Source organism: Acomys russatus, chromosome 4 (genome assembly GCF_903995435.1).
Source record: "Acomys russatus chromosome 4, mAcoRus1.1, whole genome shotgun sequence".
In the NCBI taxonomy this organism is placed as follows: domain Eukaryota; kingdom Metazoa; phylum Chordata; class Mammalia; order Rodentia; family Muridae; genus Acomys; species Acomys russatus.
Window position 1 is genome coordinate 58,323,642 of NC_067140.1, and position 15,971 is coordinate 58,339,612.

Below are 15,971 nucleotides of genomic sequence, written 5' to 3' on the forward strand. Positions count from 1 at the left end.
GGCCAGGAATTGGACAGCTTAAGCGGCACAGCAAGACTCTATCACTGACACTCATGAGCCAGGTTTGGTGGCTCAACAGGAACCACATTCTTCAGTGGCTGAGGCAGGAACATTGAGTTTGGGGCCAGTCTGGGCTACAAAGAAAGACCCTATCTCAAAATCAGTCAATAGGGCCCAACATTGAAAAGACTGTCGCTGAAAGAGATGAGGCCAGGAGATGGTGGCACACACCTTTAATCCCAGAACTCGGAGGCAGAGGCAGGCAGATCGCTGTGAGTTCGAGGCCAGGCTGGTCTACAAAGTGGGTCCAGGATGGTCAAGGCTACACAGAGAAACCCTGTCTTGGAAAAATAAACAAACAAACAAAAAAAGAAAGAAAGAAAAAGAAAGAGATGAGGCTAACACTCTGATAGAGTTTCAACGTCTTTTAAAAACTCCATTTTCCTATATTAAATGGGGTGACTATTAGGTCCTTTTTAGAAAGACAGACAATTTGCATTTCTGCCCTTTATATAACAGGAATGATTTTTTTTTCACCACTGAGAATTTGGGAAATAGCCTAAACATCAAATATAGAAAGGGTTAAACAAAGTAAAATACTTAAAGGGAGAACACTGTGCTATCCCATTAAGATCATTAGCACGTGAACAATATTACCCCATAGAATTTGATGAAAAAGCCAGGCGTGGTGGCGCACGCCTTTAATCCCAGCACTCGGGAGGCAGAGGCAGGTGGATCTCTGTGAGTTCGAGGCCAGCCTGGTCTACAAAGCGAGTCCAGGACAGCCAAGGCTACGCAGAGAGACCCTGTCTTGAAAAACCAAAAAAAAAAGAAAAAGAAAAAAAAAAGAAGAATTTGATGAAAAGAACATTATGATATGCTATAAGCTAAACAATATAAAGCAGATCTATATGCCAAATGTGCTGGTGCAGCAGTGTTTATTTGTAATCCCACTACTTGAAAGACCCGAAGAGGAGAAGAGTTAGGAGCCAGTCTGGTTTACGCAGGAGACCCAGTCTCAAAAAACAAAAAAGGAGAGGTAGCCCAAAGGGGAAGAGCAGTGGCTGCTTTTCTTGAGGACCCACGTTCAGATCCCAGCACCCACACTGGGCAGTTCACAACTGCCTGTGACTCCAGAAGTTCTAACACGCTCTTCTAGCCTCTGTAAGCACCTAGACACTCCTAGACACGCACATACATGCACATAAAAATAAATCTTTAAAAGACAAAAAATTAAAACCTATATGCCTTGAGAAAAGCAGAAAGCAAACCATAACTTCTAAGATGCCGTTTTTTTTTTTTTTTTTTTTTTGCCCTATACCACATTTTAATTGAATAAAAATTCAGTTTGATTAGACATTTTAGAAGGGGCTGGAGAGAGAGCTCAGAGAGGAAGCACAAGGTCTGACCCCAGCACCCACAGAAAAGCTGATAACATGGCTCCACAGAGAGGTGGAGATAGGAGATCTGCTAGCCAGACAAGAGTGTAGCCAGCTCAGCCCACCCATAAGCTCCAGATTCAGTGAGAGGCCTGGTCTCCAAAAAAAAAAAAAAAAAAGGCAGAGATTGGTATTAGAGAAGCCGCCCTATGCTGACCCCAGCCTCCACATGTGCACGCACAGGCACCCCACACACACCAAGCATGTGAACAGAGGAATACAAAGGGAAAGCTGGGCACGGTGGTGCATGCTTATAGTTTCCAGCACTGGAGAGGTGGAGGAAGGAGGATTAGGAGTTCACAGCCATCCTTGGTTCAAACCCAGCCTGAGTTCCATGAGACCTTATCTCAAGGGGGAAATAAGAGATGGGTTCAGCTGGGCGTGGTGGCGCACACCTTTAATCCCAGCACTCAGGAGGCAGAGGCAGGAGGATCGCTGTGAGTTCCAGGCCAGCCTGGTCTACAAAGTGAGTCCAAGACAGCCAAGGCTACACAGAGAAACCCTGTCTCAAAAAACCAAAAAGAAAAAAAAAAAATGGAAAGAGTACATTATTATAATTGTCACTCTACCTTCTCAGTCCACGGGCGCCACATGCCAGGCATGGCGACACAAGCCTGAAATCTCAGCATTAGAAAGGGTTAATAAGGGGGTTGGAGAGATGGCTCAGAGGTGAAGAGCAGTGGCTGTTCTTTCAGGGGTCCTGAGTTCAGTTTGGCTCACAACCATCAATAAGGAGAGCTGGTGCCCTCGTCTAGCGTGTAGGTGTTACATGCAGGCAGAACACTGTCTAATAATAAATAAGTATTTTTAAAGAAAGAGTTAATAAGGCAGGATTGTAAACTGCAGGCCGGCCAGGCTATATCTTGAGACTGTGATTCAAATATGGGAAAAAGTGACCCCAGAGCACTTGCATATGTGTAAAGAGGGGGTGGGGGCAATTATTTCGGTGACAAAAATGGGTATTTGAGCCGGTTGGTGGTGGCGCACACCTTTAATCCCAGCACTCGGGAGGCAGAGGCAGGTGGATCGCTGTGAGTTCAAGGCCAGCCTGGTCTACAAAGTGAGTCCAGGACAGCCAAGGCTACACAGAGAAAACCCGTCGAGAAAAACTAAAAAACAAAACAAGCAAACAAAAATGGGTATTTGGAATGATTTTAAAAATAAGCCTCATCTGGCATCTTCAAAGAGTCAGCATGGTAGAGCAGGTTGAGGCAGGCGTATCTCTATAGGTTCGAGGCCAGCCTAGTCTATTGAGTTGTAGGACAGCCAGGGCTACATATTGAGGAGGAGCAGCAGCAGGAGGCAGAAGACAGGCTTAGTACTCCTTTCTGTGACAATCTGGATTCAGACCTGTGCTGAGGGGGCTATCGAGGGGTGGGACATTTCTGCACACCCAGAAAGGGAGGGAGGGAGATGCAACAACGTGAGCTTCTCACCTAGGGATAGGAAAGGTTCCTAGAGGAATGGGGCTCCATCCTGAGGCGTTTCCTCAGTTGTCAGTGCCCTCCCACCATACCCAGATTGAGAGGAGAGCTCAGGATTCCCCTCCGGAGCAGCTCAAAGTTTCAAACTCCTCCCTCACTCTGCAGCTGTCGCGCAACACTTACTGTCTAAAGGGGCCGTGGAGGCAGCAGCTGCTTCCACCCCTACTGCCCGGCGCCAGGGAGAGCACTCGGAGATTGCCCGCAGCGGTCAGGCTCCCCAGGGCCTCCTGATCGCGGTGCAGCTGCGCCTGCGATCCCAGCTGCGCCGTCTCCTCGGCAGGGATCTGCACCAGCAGCATAGGTAGAACCCTCTCCATGGCCCCGGCACAGCCGGAGGAGTTAGCACTTCCGGGCCCCGTCTTGGCAGCCATCTTGGCCCGGGCGTTCCTTCCGGAGGCGTCACGGACTTGCGCAGTGCCTCGGACCTTGTGGCTGTCATCTGAACTGGGAGGCGGTCCTACGCCCGTTATTGTCTTAGCTTGGGTTGGGGCGGGTCTAAACTGAATCTGCAAAACCACACCTACCATCGCTAAACTCAATTCAGTTAACGCTAAATCTTTTCTGCTGATTCTACTGTACTTGCTACCAAAGCTTTCCGAGGCTGGTTCCTCTTACCCGGTTGGAACCCGGTTGCCGGCCCCTCTTCACTTTTTGTGCTATTGTTTGGCTTTCAGGCCCTCCGGTAGTGCGGTTTTCTTGATAACAAGGACTCTTTGAGACAGGGTTTCTCTGTGTATCCTTGGCTGTCCTGGACTCACTTTGTAGACCAGGCTGGCCTCGAACTCGCAGTCATCTCCTGCCTCTGCCCCCGAGTGCTAGGATTAAAGGCGTGTGCCACCACCGCCCAGCGATAATAAGGACTCTTAACAGTCTAGAACGAAGCGGGCGTGGTGGCACATGCCTTTAATCCCAGCACTCTGGAGGCAGAGGCAGGAGGATCCCTGTAAATTCGAGGCCAGCCTGGTCTACAAAGCGAGTCTAGGCCAGCCAAGGCTACAGAGAAACCCTGTCTCAAAAAACCAAAAATCACAGTCTGGAACTATTAAGGACCCCTTTCCCCTAAAAATGAAAGAAAAACCAGGCCTCAAAACAGACACCCCACTCAGTCCTGTCGGCTTCCAAGAAATCTACCCCCACGTAATCTTGGAACGCTATCAGATGTCTGGGATTCCAGAGTTAGGAAAAGCCGGCAGTCTGCTTTACCTCCCACTAGGAAGTTTTGACCAGCAGTTTACTCAGAAAGCACTCCCTAGGCTGGCTGTTCCTTCTCCAAACTACAAAAACTGATTTGTAGACCTTGCATGGTGGATTTTTCTGTACTCTTGGCTATCTATCTGCAGGGTTTGGCGGTGCCAACCTTTCAGACCAATAGTTCTTCTTTTGAGGTCGAATATAACCTATTCTTTGTGGTCCTCCACCGAGGACTCTTACAATCATGAAGATTAGCATGAATATTGAAGTCAAACGATATTCTTTGTAACAGACGGAGGAGTACAGAGCGGAGATGGTGAAGGAGGTCACTTTTTAGTTTCTTCTCGGGTTAATACATACAATCTGATATAGGAGAGAAAGGGGAGAGAGCCGAGAGGTCTGGAAAAGGAGTTTGGGGGAAAACCGAACAGTACCTTGTCAAGTTGATTATTGGACTTCTGAGCCCCTCACCGGCTTGCCAGTTACTAGGACCCCTTTCACAAGCTGACCTCTGTTAGCATGCCTTGCTGTCTCAGTCAGTCCAGAGCCTCTCTCTACTCCAGTCACTCTCAGCTCACCTCATGTCTCCCCACAGTATTTATAAGGAATTGATAGTATATGCCCATTCCTGCCCAACCTCTGTGGAAGCCTGGAAATCTCAGAGACCTGGGCCCCACTGTGATCTTCCTGCCTGAAACCCAGCCTGGCTCATAAAAGGTACTCCAGTGATCCCTGATGAACTCAGGACTTCATTTGACAAAAGGCAACCAAGTATTTCCTTTGCCAAGGAAGATACATATATGCAAAACCCGCAGCCTTAGCTGGACTGTTTGGTTTACATAAAGTCTGGCAACACTGAAGCAAGGTCTCAGATTAGTGTTTTATTAAATACAAGGCCTTGTCCCTTATAAGGAAGGATATTCTTGACATAGTCCCCCCCACACACACAAAATAGCCTTCATTGTAATTCCAAACTTACAAAGAAGTTTCAACATATCATTTGATATTTCTTTAATTATACCTAAAGTAGTCATGCCTTGATTTTAGGCAAATCGCTTAGATTTTAGGAAAGGATATGACAAAGCTTGTGGCAGGGTCCTCCAATATAACAAAATATAGGAAATGTCTTCAACTGCATCGCTGCAAACAGGTGATGTAGCTCCATGTCTGATATTTCAGCTTCTCACATGTCGGTTCCAGAACTAATAAATCAGTAGGTGCAGGCAAGCCTACAAAGAACAAGAGTCAGCTGCAAGCACAATTCCACCTTACAAATATTTATGGCTGACTTCATGCTTGGCTCCTTCTAGTAGCTGGTAATATCTGAGGACAGGGATGAGCTCTGTTATTTCTCTTATATTCTGGAGTAGTCTCTCAATTCTTTTTTGAATAAATTAGTTATTCAACATTTCAAATTACAGCTCTGAAAATAGCATCGACAAATGACCAAACATTGGGAACAAATGCAAAGGTTTGGCTGAGCAGGCCACAGGACCCTAATGACTCCTGGGTTACTTGGCAAATACTTGAGTATCTAGAATGACTTTAATTTTTTCATGTACACACACACACACACACACACACACACACACACACACACACACACACACACACACTCCACAGCAAACATTTGAAGGTCACAGGACAACTTTTAGGAGTCACTTGTCTCATTCCATCACTTGAGTCCACCTGCTGAGCCATCTCGCTGGCTTTTTTTTTTTTTTTTTTTTTTTAAACAGAGTTTCATATCTCACTGTGTAGCCCTGGCTGGATTGGAACTTGCTATATAGACCAGGCTGGCCTGGAACTCACCTCCGACCCAAGTGCTAAGATCAAAGGCATGCATTACCATGCCTGGCCCCTAGAGTTATGTCTACAACACATAAATTTCCCTGACCACAGTTTACAGGAGATTAAATACACAGACCTGGACTGGCCTTGACAAGGGGTGTGACTTTATTTCTTAAGCACTTACTCCATTCTGGCTTCCAGCTGCTGAACTAATTGTTTGTCCATGTAATGGCAGAACAGGGGAAGCAGGTTCCTGGGGAAGGCTAGAGGTTCTGCCAGGGATGCTGGGGGCAGCTGAACTATCTCCCAGACAATCAGGATCACCAAGTCTGTCCTGAGGCACAGAAAGGAATGCAGGAAACTGATATCATTCTTCCATCACAGCAGCCGTTGATCCCATCCCATATAGCAACTGAGAGGCCACATCTGCACTTGGGAGATACCTGAGAATGCCTACCCATCCTCCTTCCTATGGTTCTTAACTCTAAGGAGTTAATAGTAGGAAATGAAATGGCTCAAAGCTACATTGCAGTAGACAGATCTGTTCCACTCTGAATGTATCTTTTTTTTTTTTTTTTTTTTTTTCTTTGAGACAGAGTTTTTCTGTGTAGCTTTGACCATCCTAGACTCGCTTTGCAGACCAGGCTGGCCTCAAACCCACAGCGAGCCACCTGCCTCTGCCTCCCAAGTATTGGGATTAAAGGCATGCACCACCATGCCCAGCTCTAAATATATCTTCTTTAATTACTATGACCCTGTCCCCTTGGGAAACCAACATTCTAGGACACCATGTAGGGCTGGGAGAAGATACAGTTCTGCTATTTCTTCTTTCTTGCCCAGCTTCCCTCCCTGGTACTTGAGTGTGTTATTAAGGAACTCTTTCGTTGGGCTCACTCTACACACCCAGGAGTATTAGAGTGTATTGACAAAAGGCCTTTGTGATCTTACCAAGCTGCACAGTCGGCGCTGGGTTGGAGGGAAGACTCCAGGGCCACCAGCTGCTCTCCGTGACTCAGCAGGGCATAAAGCAGAGATATCCCAAACTACGAGTGATAGACAGTTCAAGACAAGATGTGTTCACCGAGGCGTTCATGCTTCTCTGGCTTTGCCATCTTCCTCCAACAAAAGGACAGGCTTGTGTGTCCAGATGGAGACTAACACCACGGGAGCCGTCAGATTTTACAGCTGAACCCAAAGGAGTTGCTGCTCTAAACTCCCCACAAGTTTTTTGAGAGCTGACTGAATGGAGGAAACAGTCAGCACCTGGACTCTGGTGCAGGTAGTCTGTGGGCCATACATTCAGAGGGACTACTTTAAGCAGAGAGGTACAGATGAGAACACACAAGAGAAGGCCCTGGAGCTTGACAGACTGCTCTTGTGGGCTGGGTGAAGTTCAATGGTACAGGAAGTGCTCGGTGTACAAAAGCCCTTGTTTGGATGCTCAGCACAGAGAGAAAGACTGCCATCTTTCCCTTAAAAGAACCTAATATTATAAATACATGGGGTGTCTCAATTTGTTGTTGTTGTTGTTTGTTTGTTTGTTTGTTTTGGGTTTTTGAGATAGGGCTTCTCTGCGTAGCCTTGGCTGTCCTAGAACTCACTTTGTAGACCAGGCTGGCCTTGAACTCACAGCGATCCACCTGCTTCTGCTTCCCAAGTGCTGGGATTAGAGGTGTGTGCCATCATGCCTGGTCTTCTCTCTCTCTCTCTCTCTCTCTCTCTCTCTCAACTTCTGATGTGAAGCTCATACCACCAGCAGCCACAGGGAGTCAGTCTATCAGATGTGTCATTTTCCCTCCAATACAGGTCTCAGGTAGTTCAGACTAGTCTTGAACTCACCATAAAGACAAAGGCAACCTTGAAACTGTGATCCCCGTTTCTACTTTCCCACTCAAGTTCCTACCACCACACTCAATTTGGATGGAGATCAAACCCAGGACTTTATGGGTGCCCTATATGCACTCTACCAGCTGAGACGTACCCACCAGCCAAGACGTGTACTTCTCTTTTCTAAATGCCAGGAGGTGAGAAGTCCTGGGTTTTTATGTCATTCCCTCCATGGCGTTCACCACAAGCCTCACCACAGGTTCAAAAGCAACAGTGCCTGACAGTATGGAAAGAAAGGGGCAGAGACGGGGAAAGGAAGGGAAGCAAAAGAGGAAGTGGGGGCAAAGCAGACCCACCCCCACCCCACTACCACACAAGGACCTGGTTATTTAATAAGCTCTTTTCAGATGACCCTCTGCTCAGGGGAGGTTTTTGCTTTTTGAGAGAAGTTTGGAATGGCTTAACACTTGCTACACAGCTTAAGCTGATCTTGAACTCGTGAGCACTGGGAGCACACCATGACCCGTTCTCACGAGACCTAGAGAAGTGCTGCTGCGGATGAGACTTGTGTAGAAACGAGACCCTTCTCTGACTGCTCCTTTCTAGGGGTGTCGTTTAGAAGTTGTCTATGGGAGGTCTGTCCCGGTGGCAACACGCCAACAGAAAGATTAGCAGTTCAAGGTTATACTTGGTTACAGGGAGATTTCTAGGTCAGCCTAAACAATGTGAGACCCTGTCTCAAGAAAATCAAAACAAACACAAAGCCATCTGTGGAAAGAAAGGTGTTTCCCTCCCCCCACCCCCTCACCCCCTATTACCTGATTCTGAAGTACCACAGAGACTGGCCGCTCTGAGGCTTCAGGTGAAAGCAACATTAAACCTTGCAGTCCATGGAGGAGTTGGCGGAAAGTCAAATGACCGATATATTTTTGCAGAGGTTTGAACAGCATGTGCAGAGCCTGCAAGAAGATCAAGAAGTGTCTCTCCCAACTCTACTTGTAAGTCCGTCTCCTCATACTTTGTCTCCAGTCCCTTCCCTATCTGACCAGCTTTAGGCATCTTCCTAGTCAGGTTCTCTTTCCTCACAGACAGCACCTGCAGAAAGTTATCAGCTGTCTCCCTACAGGAGAGAGGCCTTGTGAGGCCTAATCCTGCTCAGAACTCTATTCCTAACAGTCCTACAGTACTGACCTCTTATTTTACAAGGGCTTTCTTTTTCTTTCATTTTTTATTTTTATATTATTATTATTATTATTAATTTATTTAGGTTTTTTTGAGACAGGGTTTCTCTGGTGTTATCTTAGCTGTCCTAGACTCACTTTGTAGACTAGGCTGGCCTTGAACTCACAGCGATCCGCCTGCCTCTGCCTCCGCCACCACACCCAGCTTACAGTGGCTTTCTATAGGAAGTAGATAGGAGACTCACACCTCTCACCAGGGGACCCTTATCTCTTCTCAAGCTCATAGCAGACTCAGACCTGTACAGCCATCCATCTGTTTACTTTTGCTCATCATACCTGAGGATGACCTGCTGTCCTAGGGTTGGTTGTTTCTTCTGTCACTTCCTTACTTAGGGGTGGGCAGCATCTCTAGGGAGGGAGGGAGTGGAGGGGCCAAAAGATCCTAAACCCACCAAGACAGTTCTGTTTTCTATTTGTCAACACAGCACCTGGTCAGCCATGTCCCTCCAGATCAGGAGGGGCAGATGGTAGATGACATACAGGAGAAGGCTAACGGCTTGGTCACGGCGCAAGAAGGGGAGCAGCCGGGCCACCAACATCTTCCCTTTCCTCACAGACAGCACCTGCAGGAAGTTATCTGCTGTCTCCCTACAGGAGAGAGAGGACCGTATTGTGAGAGTTGTGCCAGGAAAGAAGGCTTCATGGCTGACTTTCCTCTTCTGAGGTAAGGCGAGACTCCCTCATACTCACCCCAGGTTGCTCTGCTCCTGGGTCCTTAAGGCCTGGAAGAGTTTCTCAACCTGGTTGCTCTGTTCCCCTGAGAGGCAGTGCTGTGGAAACCCATCCTTCCGGCCCTCTTCTATCTTTAGTAACTGAAGGAACATCTGGGAATTCGGCAGTGTCGGGGAAGGGATTAATTGAGGTGTTCCTAAAAACCTGGCCAAGAGCACCTCCCAGTGAGCTTATCTCACCTTCTCAATCTGGGACAACACTCGAAGCCTCTGGCTGCTTGACGTTCCTGTATCCTAGGCACAAGAGTCCCTGGCCATCAGCCACACCATCAGTGCAGCTGGAAAAGTCTGACCACACAGCTCCCTCACTCTTACATTGCAGTCAAAACCCAAATGAGAGTGTGTTCTAGACAAGGCGTGTGGGGTCGGGGAAGAGGGCACGGGGGAGGGGGAGGGGAGGCGGGGAGGGTGACAGGAAAAGAATTCTGGGATGATCACATTCTCCTACCTGCTCTTGAGTTCCGTGAGAGACAGCATCAATAGCTCGGCGAGGGCTAAGACATGTTGATACAGCTACCTGGCCCAGGGAACCCTGGATTCGGACCACTGCAGAAAGAGAGCCAGGATGCAAGCAATCCTCTCTAGGGACACCTGCCCGCCCAGGTATCCAGCCGCATCATCCGCATCCAGCAGCCTGGCCATACCTGACTCATAAACTCCTGCCTTTTGGATGTAAGGCGTGACCAGCTTGTGAGACTCAACCCTGTTCCTGTGTCCAAGCAGCTCTTTGTCTGCCTGCCTCTTCTCCAGCTTCCGATAGTACTGCTGAGAGTCCGGGGAACAGGAGAAGTGTGGGGGGAGCTCATAAAGGCATTTCTAAGGCTCACAAAAGTGGACAGAGGCGGACACTCCCACATTCCCCAGGGTAGTAAGGAAACCTCTCAAGGGACAGAGACAAACCTGGGTATTTAGAAAACAGTGAATAACCCCAGTTGACCAAAGTGTAGGAGACTTGAAGGGATGGAGCTTGGGACACTAACTTTAGAAAGATGGTGACTGTGCCAAGCACCTAAACAGATGTGGCCTCTATGGGTTGAAGAGAAGGTCAGAGAAAGCCCAGGAGTCCTAACTCAATCTGGCCAAGGTCAAAAGCCGGGCCTCGGGGCCCTGAGTTCACCTGGTAGTAATAGTCATCCAGGCGGGGGTTCTCGCTCTGCAGCTGAACCATCTGCACTTTGATCACCCAGTCCTTCTCTTTCCGGGTCATGAGGTTGGCGTAGGGGTCTGGCTTCAGAGACCAAGACTTCCGGGCTAGGAGACTTCAAGCCAGCAGAGACATCTCTTTAGGCCAGCCCCGCCATAGTTAGTGACTTCCCAAGGAGAGGGGAAAAGGCAGTGGGGTGTCCTTGGAAGGACTGGAAAAGGCGCAGTGTTGGACAACAGTGATGGTGGCTTGGGGGGAAGAAGGCTGTCACAGGAAGGACCCAGGATACATCCAGGCTGGTCCCCTCCCGCCTTCCTCCTCTCATCTAGACTTTACCTCGATTCTTCTCTCCGCTGCTGCAGTAGGATCTGTAGGTGCTGAGGGTGGAGCTGGGTCAGATGACTGGGGAGGCTTAAAAGGAAACCAGCTGAGTGGAAACCTTCTGCTCTGCACCCCTCCCCCTCCCATCCCTTCAGCTCCGGTAAGCTCCAGGGAACAGCAAAGGCAGCCCTATGCATCTACACGCCCCCCCCCCCCCAATCAAAAAGCAGGGAAAAGTCACACTCCCCATTTCTCCATCCCGAGATAGGATTCTCTGTAATCGGTCTGCAGACTACCTGGGCACACCAGGCAAGCTTTCGGCTTGGTTGTGAGCAGCTCTGAGTTCTAGGCTCAGTTCTGTCAGGATAGCCGACCTCACTTCTTTAAGTTTCTTGGGGCTCTGTTTCTTCCTCTGCGAGAGAGCAGAGACTGACTGGACTATGCTTCTGGGAGTTTTGTTAGTGAATCTCTCTAAGTGTTGGGTTTTTTTTTGTTTGTTTGTTTTTTGTTTTTGTTTTTTGTGGCAACTGGTAAAAGGCAATGGAGGTGGTCCTTGGTCACCATGTCTTGTGAACTGTAGGAGGAACTCAGCTTGCCCTGACAAAGCCACCTGACACTGGTACCTGAGTTTAGGAGGCCATTGTGTCAGTGGGCTGTAGAACAGAAAAGGATCTGGCGAAGGCTGTTGAGGTCCAAAGTGACACGCTGGAGACACAGGCTGAAAAGGAATTGGCGATAGATAGTTCAAGCGACAGGGGGACACTCCAGTCAGAGAGGAGAGAATGCTGCCTAGCTCAGGCCATTTCCTGTCTCTGGGTTCCTCACCAGCCTTTTGCCCCTCAAAATTTTCAGCCAACGTTTTGCTTCGTTGGGGAGCCCTGGAGGCAGCTGTGGAGACTGCAGTCCCTGGCTACATGGGGGTGGGGAGGACATGCTTTTGAACACGCCTCCTGCGTTTGTGTTCTGTCTTCAGCTATTGAGGGCAGGCCCCTCTGCTTTTTTCCCTCCTCAGCAGAGCTTAATTACCTCACAGCTCTCCCTACAGGATTTCCTGGTCCCCGGTTTTCACACAATTATGTAATTCGTGGATGGCACGTGTCTTTCCTGCCCTAAGTCCAGTGCTGATCATCCTCTGAGGTATTTGATAATGGTGGACTGGGGTCTAGCTTGCCCCATCTAGTATGAGTGGCAGTTCCAGGAGCACTTACTAAGGCTGTCCTGCACCACCTGGCATTTGCCAAACTCTTCCACATGATGTGGCCACCCTCCCCACATCAATGCCTCACTGGGGGCCCTCCATCTCTAGGCCAAGAAGGGCAAACAACCTCACGGAGGAAGCAAGGGACACAGTACTTCCAGGAACGGACTACTCCGCATCACTCAGTCACCTCTTCACAGGATGGAGACAAGAGCAGACTCACCGGCCACAGAAGATGCAGGGAGGTTTGTGACATCCCCAAAGCACTAGAGGCCCTGACTCCAGGGGAACTGTGCCGCTTTCTCTGGAACAGAAAAGTGGGGGGGGGGGGACGGGCAGATTCATGTGGACCCACTACTCTGTCTTCTTTTGTTTCCATGGGCACAAGGCTGGGGCAGCAAAGCCAATCATTTCAACAGCCAGGACAGTGACATCCTGGCCTTTCCCCTTCATCCTCAAGGCCAAACAGGCCAGGATCCTTCTTCCTCCTGAGATGACGACTGACATTTTAGGAGTAGGTTGCAGGAGGCCTGAGTCACCTCACTTATTACTGGGAAATCCTTATCTTTCTCCACTGGTCATGTGAATTTAAGGGCGAAATCCTAGACACAACGCCAAGACACAAGAGCTAAGACAAAGGTGACTTGCCAATAGTAAGGTTGTTGTGTCCACACATTATGTGTAACTACACATGGTACGCTTGTACACAGCGTGCATGTGGAGGGTAACCTCTGGTGTTGGTCCACAGGACTCTCTCCCTCTTTTCCTCATCAGCCTGGAACTTTGCCTGGCTGGGTGAGCTGGCTTTAAGTTTCTAAGGACCTCTTGTCCCTACCTCCCATCTCCCAGTGGCTGACATTATAGGCACAAGCTGCTGGATCCAGGCTTTTTGTTTTGGTTTTTGGAGACAGGGTTTCTCTGTGTAGCCTTGGCCGTCCTGGACTCACTTTGTAGACCAGACTGGCCTCGAACTCACAGCAATCCGCCTGCCTCTGCCTCCCAAGTGCTGGGATTAAAGGCATGTGCCACCACGCCCGGCTGGATCCAGGCTTTTGCCACTGTTCTGGGCATCTGAACTCAGGTCCTCACATTTTCAAGGCAAGAGCTTGATGCCAACTGAGCATCTCCCCAGCCTTGTGGAATTTTGTTGTTTGTTTGGCTTTGGGGTGTGTGTGTCTGTCCTATCTTGTCCTGTCCAGGCTGGTCTATCCTGTCTTGTCCATTTGTCCTGTCCTAGCCTGTCTATCCCGTCTGTCTGTCTCTCTATGCTGTATCTGTCTATCCATCTGGTTTTGCTGTCTGTCTCTCTGCCCTGCCCTGTCTTGCCATCAGTCCTGTCTGTCTGTCTGGTCTGGTCTAGGTCTTTCTGATCTTTTCTGGTCTGCTCTATTGTCTGCCTAACTGTCCTGTTTGTCTGTCCATCTTGTCTGTCTGTGAATGGGTCTTTCTATGTAATCCAGAAGGATCCAGTCACGATGATCCTTCTGTTCCTACCTCAGGAGTCTCAGTGCTAGGACTGCAGGTGTGCGCCACTGCACCTTGCTTAGGACCTGGTTTTAGGTAAAGGACAGCTGCAGAAACTTAACCTTGGAGACAGAAAGAAGGGGGGAAGGAAAAAAAGCTCTAACTCAGCATCATACCTGGAATAAAGCCTGTTAATTCATAATGGGTCTTAACAAAGAAGTCGCGGTGATAAGGTGATAAGAGACGTATTGGGTGACAGTCTGTGAACGTCTAAGTTTGGGACCACTCTCTCTATCCCTACCTGCCATGGTATGTGGGCATTTTGGATGGCACTCAGTATGGCTGGATCCCCAAGGTCATTCCCTTCCTCCCCGACTTCCGGGGCCCGATCTGAACACACGTCTTCCTCTTCATACTCCTCCCGTTCCCCTTCCTGCAGGTGGAAGGCAGACACTAAGATGCCTTCGGGAGCCACAGGAACCGAGAACTTGCCTGGTCTCTGGTGTAAGTACAGACCTGGAGAAGAGATGGAGACACTGGCGTGAGAACTCTCACCTAGACAGGCCGACACTCAACAGAAACTGCTCGGAAGCCATTCTCAGAACCATTTTTAAGTATCGCCTTGGTGCTGTTCCTAGCCTTGCTGCCCCAGGACATCCCCAATGACCAACAGCACCTGGCAGCTACCAAACCCCTTTCACTTTGCACATATCGTTTCAATGGTCTGGATGGAGACCACAGGCTTCTCTCTCCACCTGCTCCTCCTTAACACCAACATTTCTGTTGCCTCTTTAAATGGACTAGTCTCAGGTGTCCCAACTCAGCGTAGCTTCACCTTGCATGCCAGATACTTCACCCGTGCATCTACTGAACGGTCAGAGAAGTCAGGAACATTACTGAGAGTTTTCCCACAGGGGCAAGGAAAATAAAAGCCCAGAAAAATTTTCCTCAGTGACAAGTAGAAGAACGTTCACAGTCAGCCTGGTCTGTCTGTCTCTTTCTCTCTCTCTCCCTCTGGCTTTTTTGAGACAGGGTTTCTCTATGTAGCTTTGGCTGTCCTGGACTCACTTTGTAGACCAGGGTGGCCTCAAACTCATAGAGATCTGCCTACCTCTGCCTCCCGAGTGCTGGGCTAACAGGCGTGCACCACTGCACCGGCTCAAGCCTGGTTTCTTAACCATACTGCTGTGTACCTCTTGCCTGTGTTACCTCTGGATGTTGTATGTAGACCCAGCCCATTTGCCATACCTTCAAGGCATTTCATCTCGGCAACCTAGCTGGCTTCCTTCTCAGTTGTGTCCTCCACTGATAGAGAAGCAAGGGAAACCTGGAGCAGAGAAGAGACCCAGAGACATTCTCTTCCTCAGCCAGGAAGGATGGATGGCCTAAAACATCTCTGGTCTCCTTCCAGCACGCCTGGGTGGATAATTATTGAGCCCGCCTTCAGGAAGTGAGATCAGCATAATCTCCCACCCCCATCCCATCAGCTCAGCTGACAGAAGCGAGGCATCTGGCTAAGCACGGAAGAACACAACCCGGCCACCACTTTCTGTTCACGATGACACCCTGCTGCCAATACCCACTACCTATTGCTGCTGTCCCTCTGACAGGTTAGCCCGGGCCAGGGCCTGTGTGCTGTCCCTCCCCCAGGTTAGCCTGGGCCAGGGCCTGAGTGTTGTCTCTCCCCCAGGTTAGCCTGGGCCAGGGCCTGCTTGCTTCTCCTAGCTTTTGAAGGCTCAGCTCTGCCTCCTGCTCACCTGTTAAAGGGCCAGCATGCTTCACTGCTGAGGTAGTGGTGAAGTATGAGAATTCTAATAAACAAACCCCTTCTGTCAGGTGTGGTAGCACAGGCCAGGGAGCCCAGCACTTGAGAGATGGAGACCAGAGGTTCAGGAGTTCAAGGTCAGCCTCAGCTACCTAGGAAACTTGAGGCCTGCCTGGACTTTACAAGACTGTCTCCAACAAGAACAAAGAAAGGAGAAAACTCTTAATTGAGTATAGCGGTCCACACCTGTAATCCCAGTGCTTGGGAGGCTGGGAGAGGAGGAATGACTTGGGTTTAAGGCCAACCTGGGCTACATAATGAATTCCAAGTTGGTTTGTTCTCTAGAATTTGGGCTTGTCTCAAAGATCAAAAAAT

General features: G+C 49.2%; 2 protein-coding genes across 2 annotated transcripts in view; both read right to left on the minus strand.

Annotated features, from left to right (window-relative positions):
• Window positions 1-3,330, minus strand: part of Spg11 (SPG11 vesicle trafficking associated, spatacsin) — a 69,992-nt gene extending 66,662 nt beyond the window's left edge. The window contains exon 1 of the mRNA XM_051144516.1: window positions 3,047-3,330. Within this exon, the coding sequence (XP_051000473.1) occupies window positions 3,047-3,294 (248 nt within the window). The 5' untranslated portion in view covers window positions 3,295-3,330. The remainder of the gene's footprint in view (window positions 1-3,046) is intronic.
• Window positions 3,331-6,085: 2,755 nt separating this feature from the next.
• Patl2 (PAT1 homolog 2) lies at window positions 6,086-15,236 on the minus strand. Its single transcript, XM_051144517.1, has 14 exons — window positions 15,080-15,236; window positions 14,133-14,347; window positions 12,591-12,671; window positions 11,793-11,887; window positions 11,185-11,259; window positions 10,822-10,963; window positions 10,349-10,469; window positions 10,153-10,250; window positions 9,885-9,938; window positions 9,664-9,797; window positions 9,402-9,561; window positions 8,551-8,691; window positions 6,854-6,948; window positions 6,086-6,239 (listed from the first exon to the last, which is right to left on the minus strand). Exons 1-14 carry the CDS (start codon window positions 15,093-15,095, stop codon window positions 6,086-6,088), a joined length of 1,581 nt encoding a protein of 526 aa, XP_051000474.1. The 5' UTR covers window positions 15,096-15,236.
• Between the last annotated feature and the right edge of the window lie 735 nt (window positions 15,237-15,971).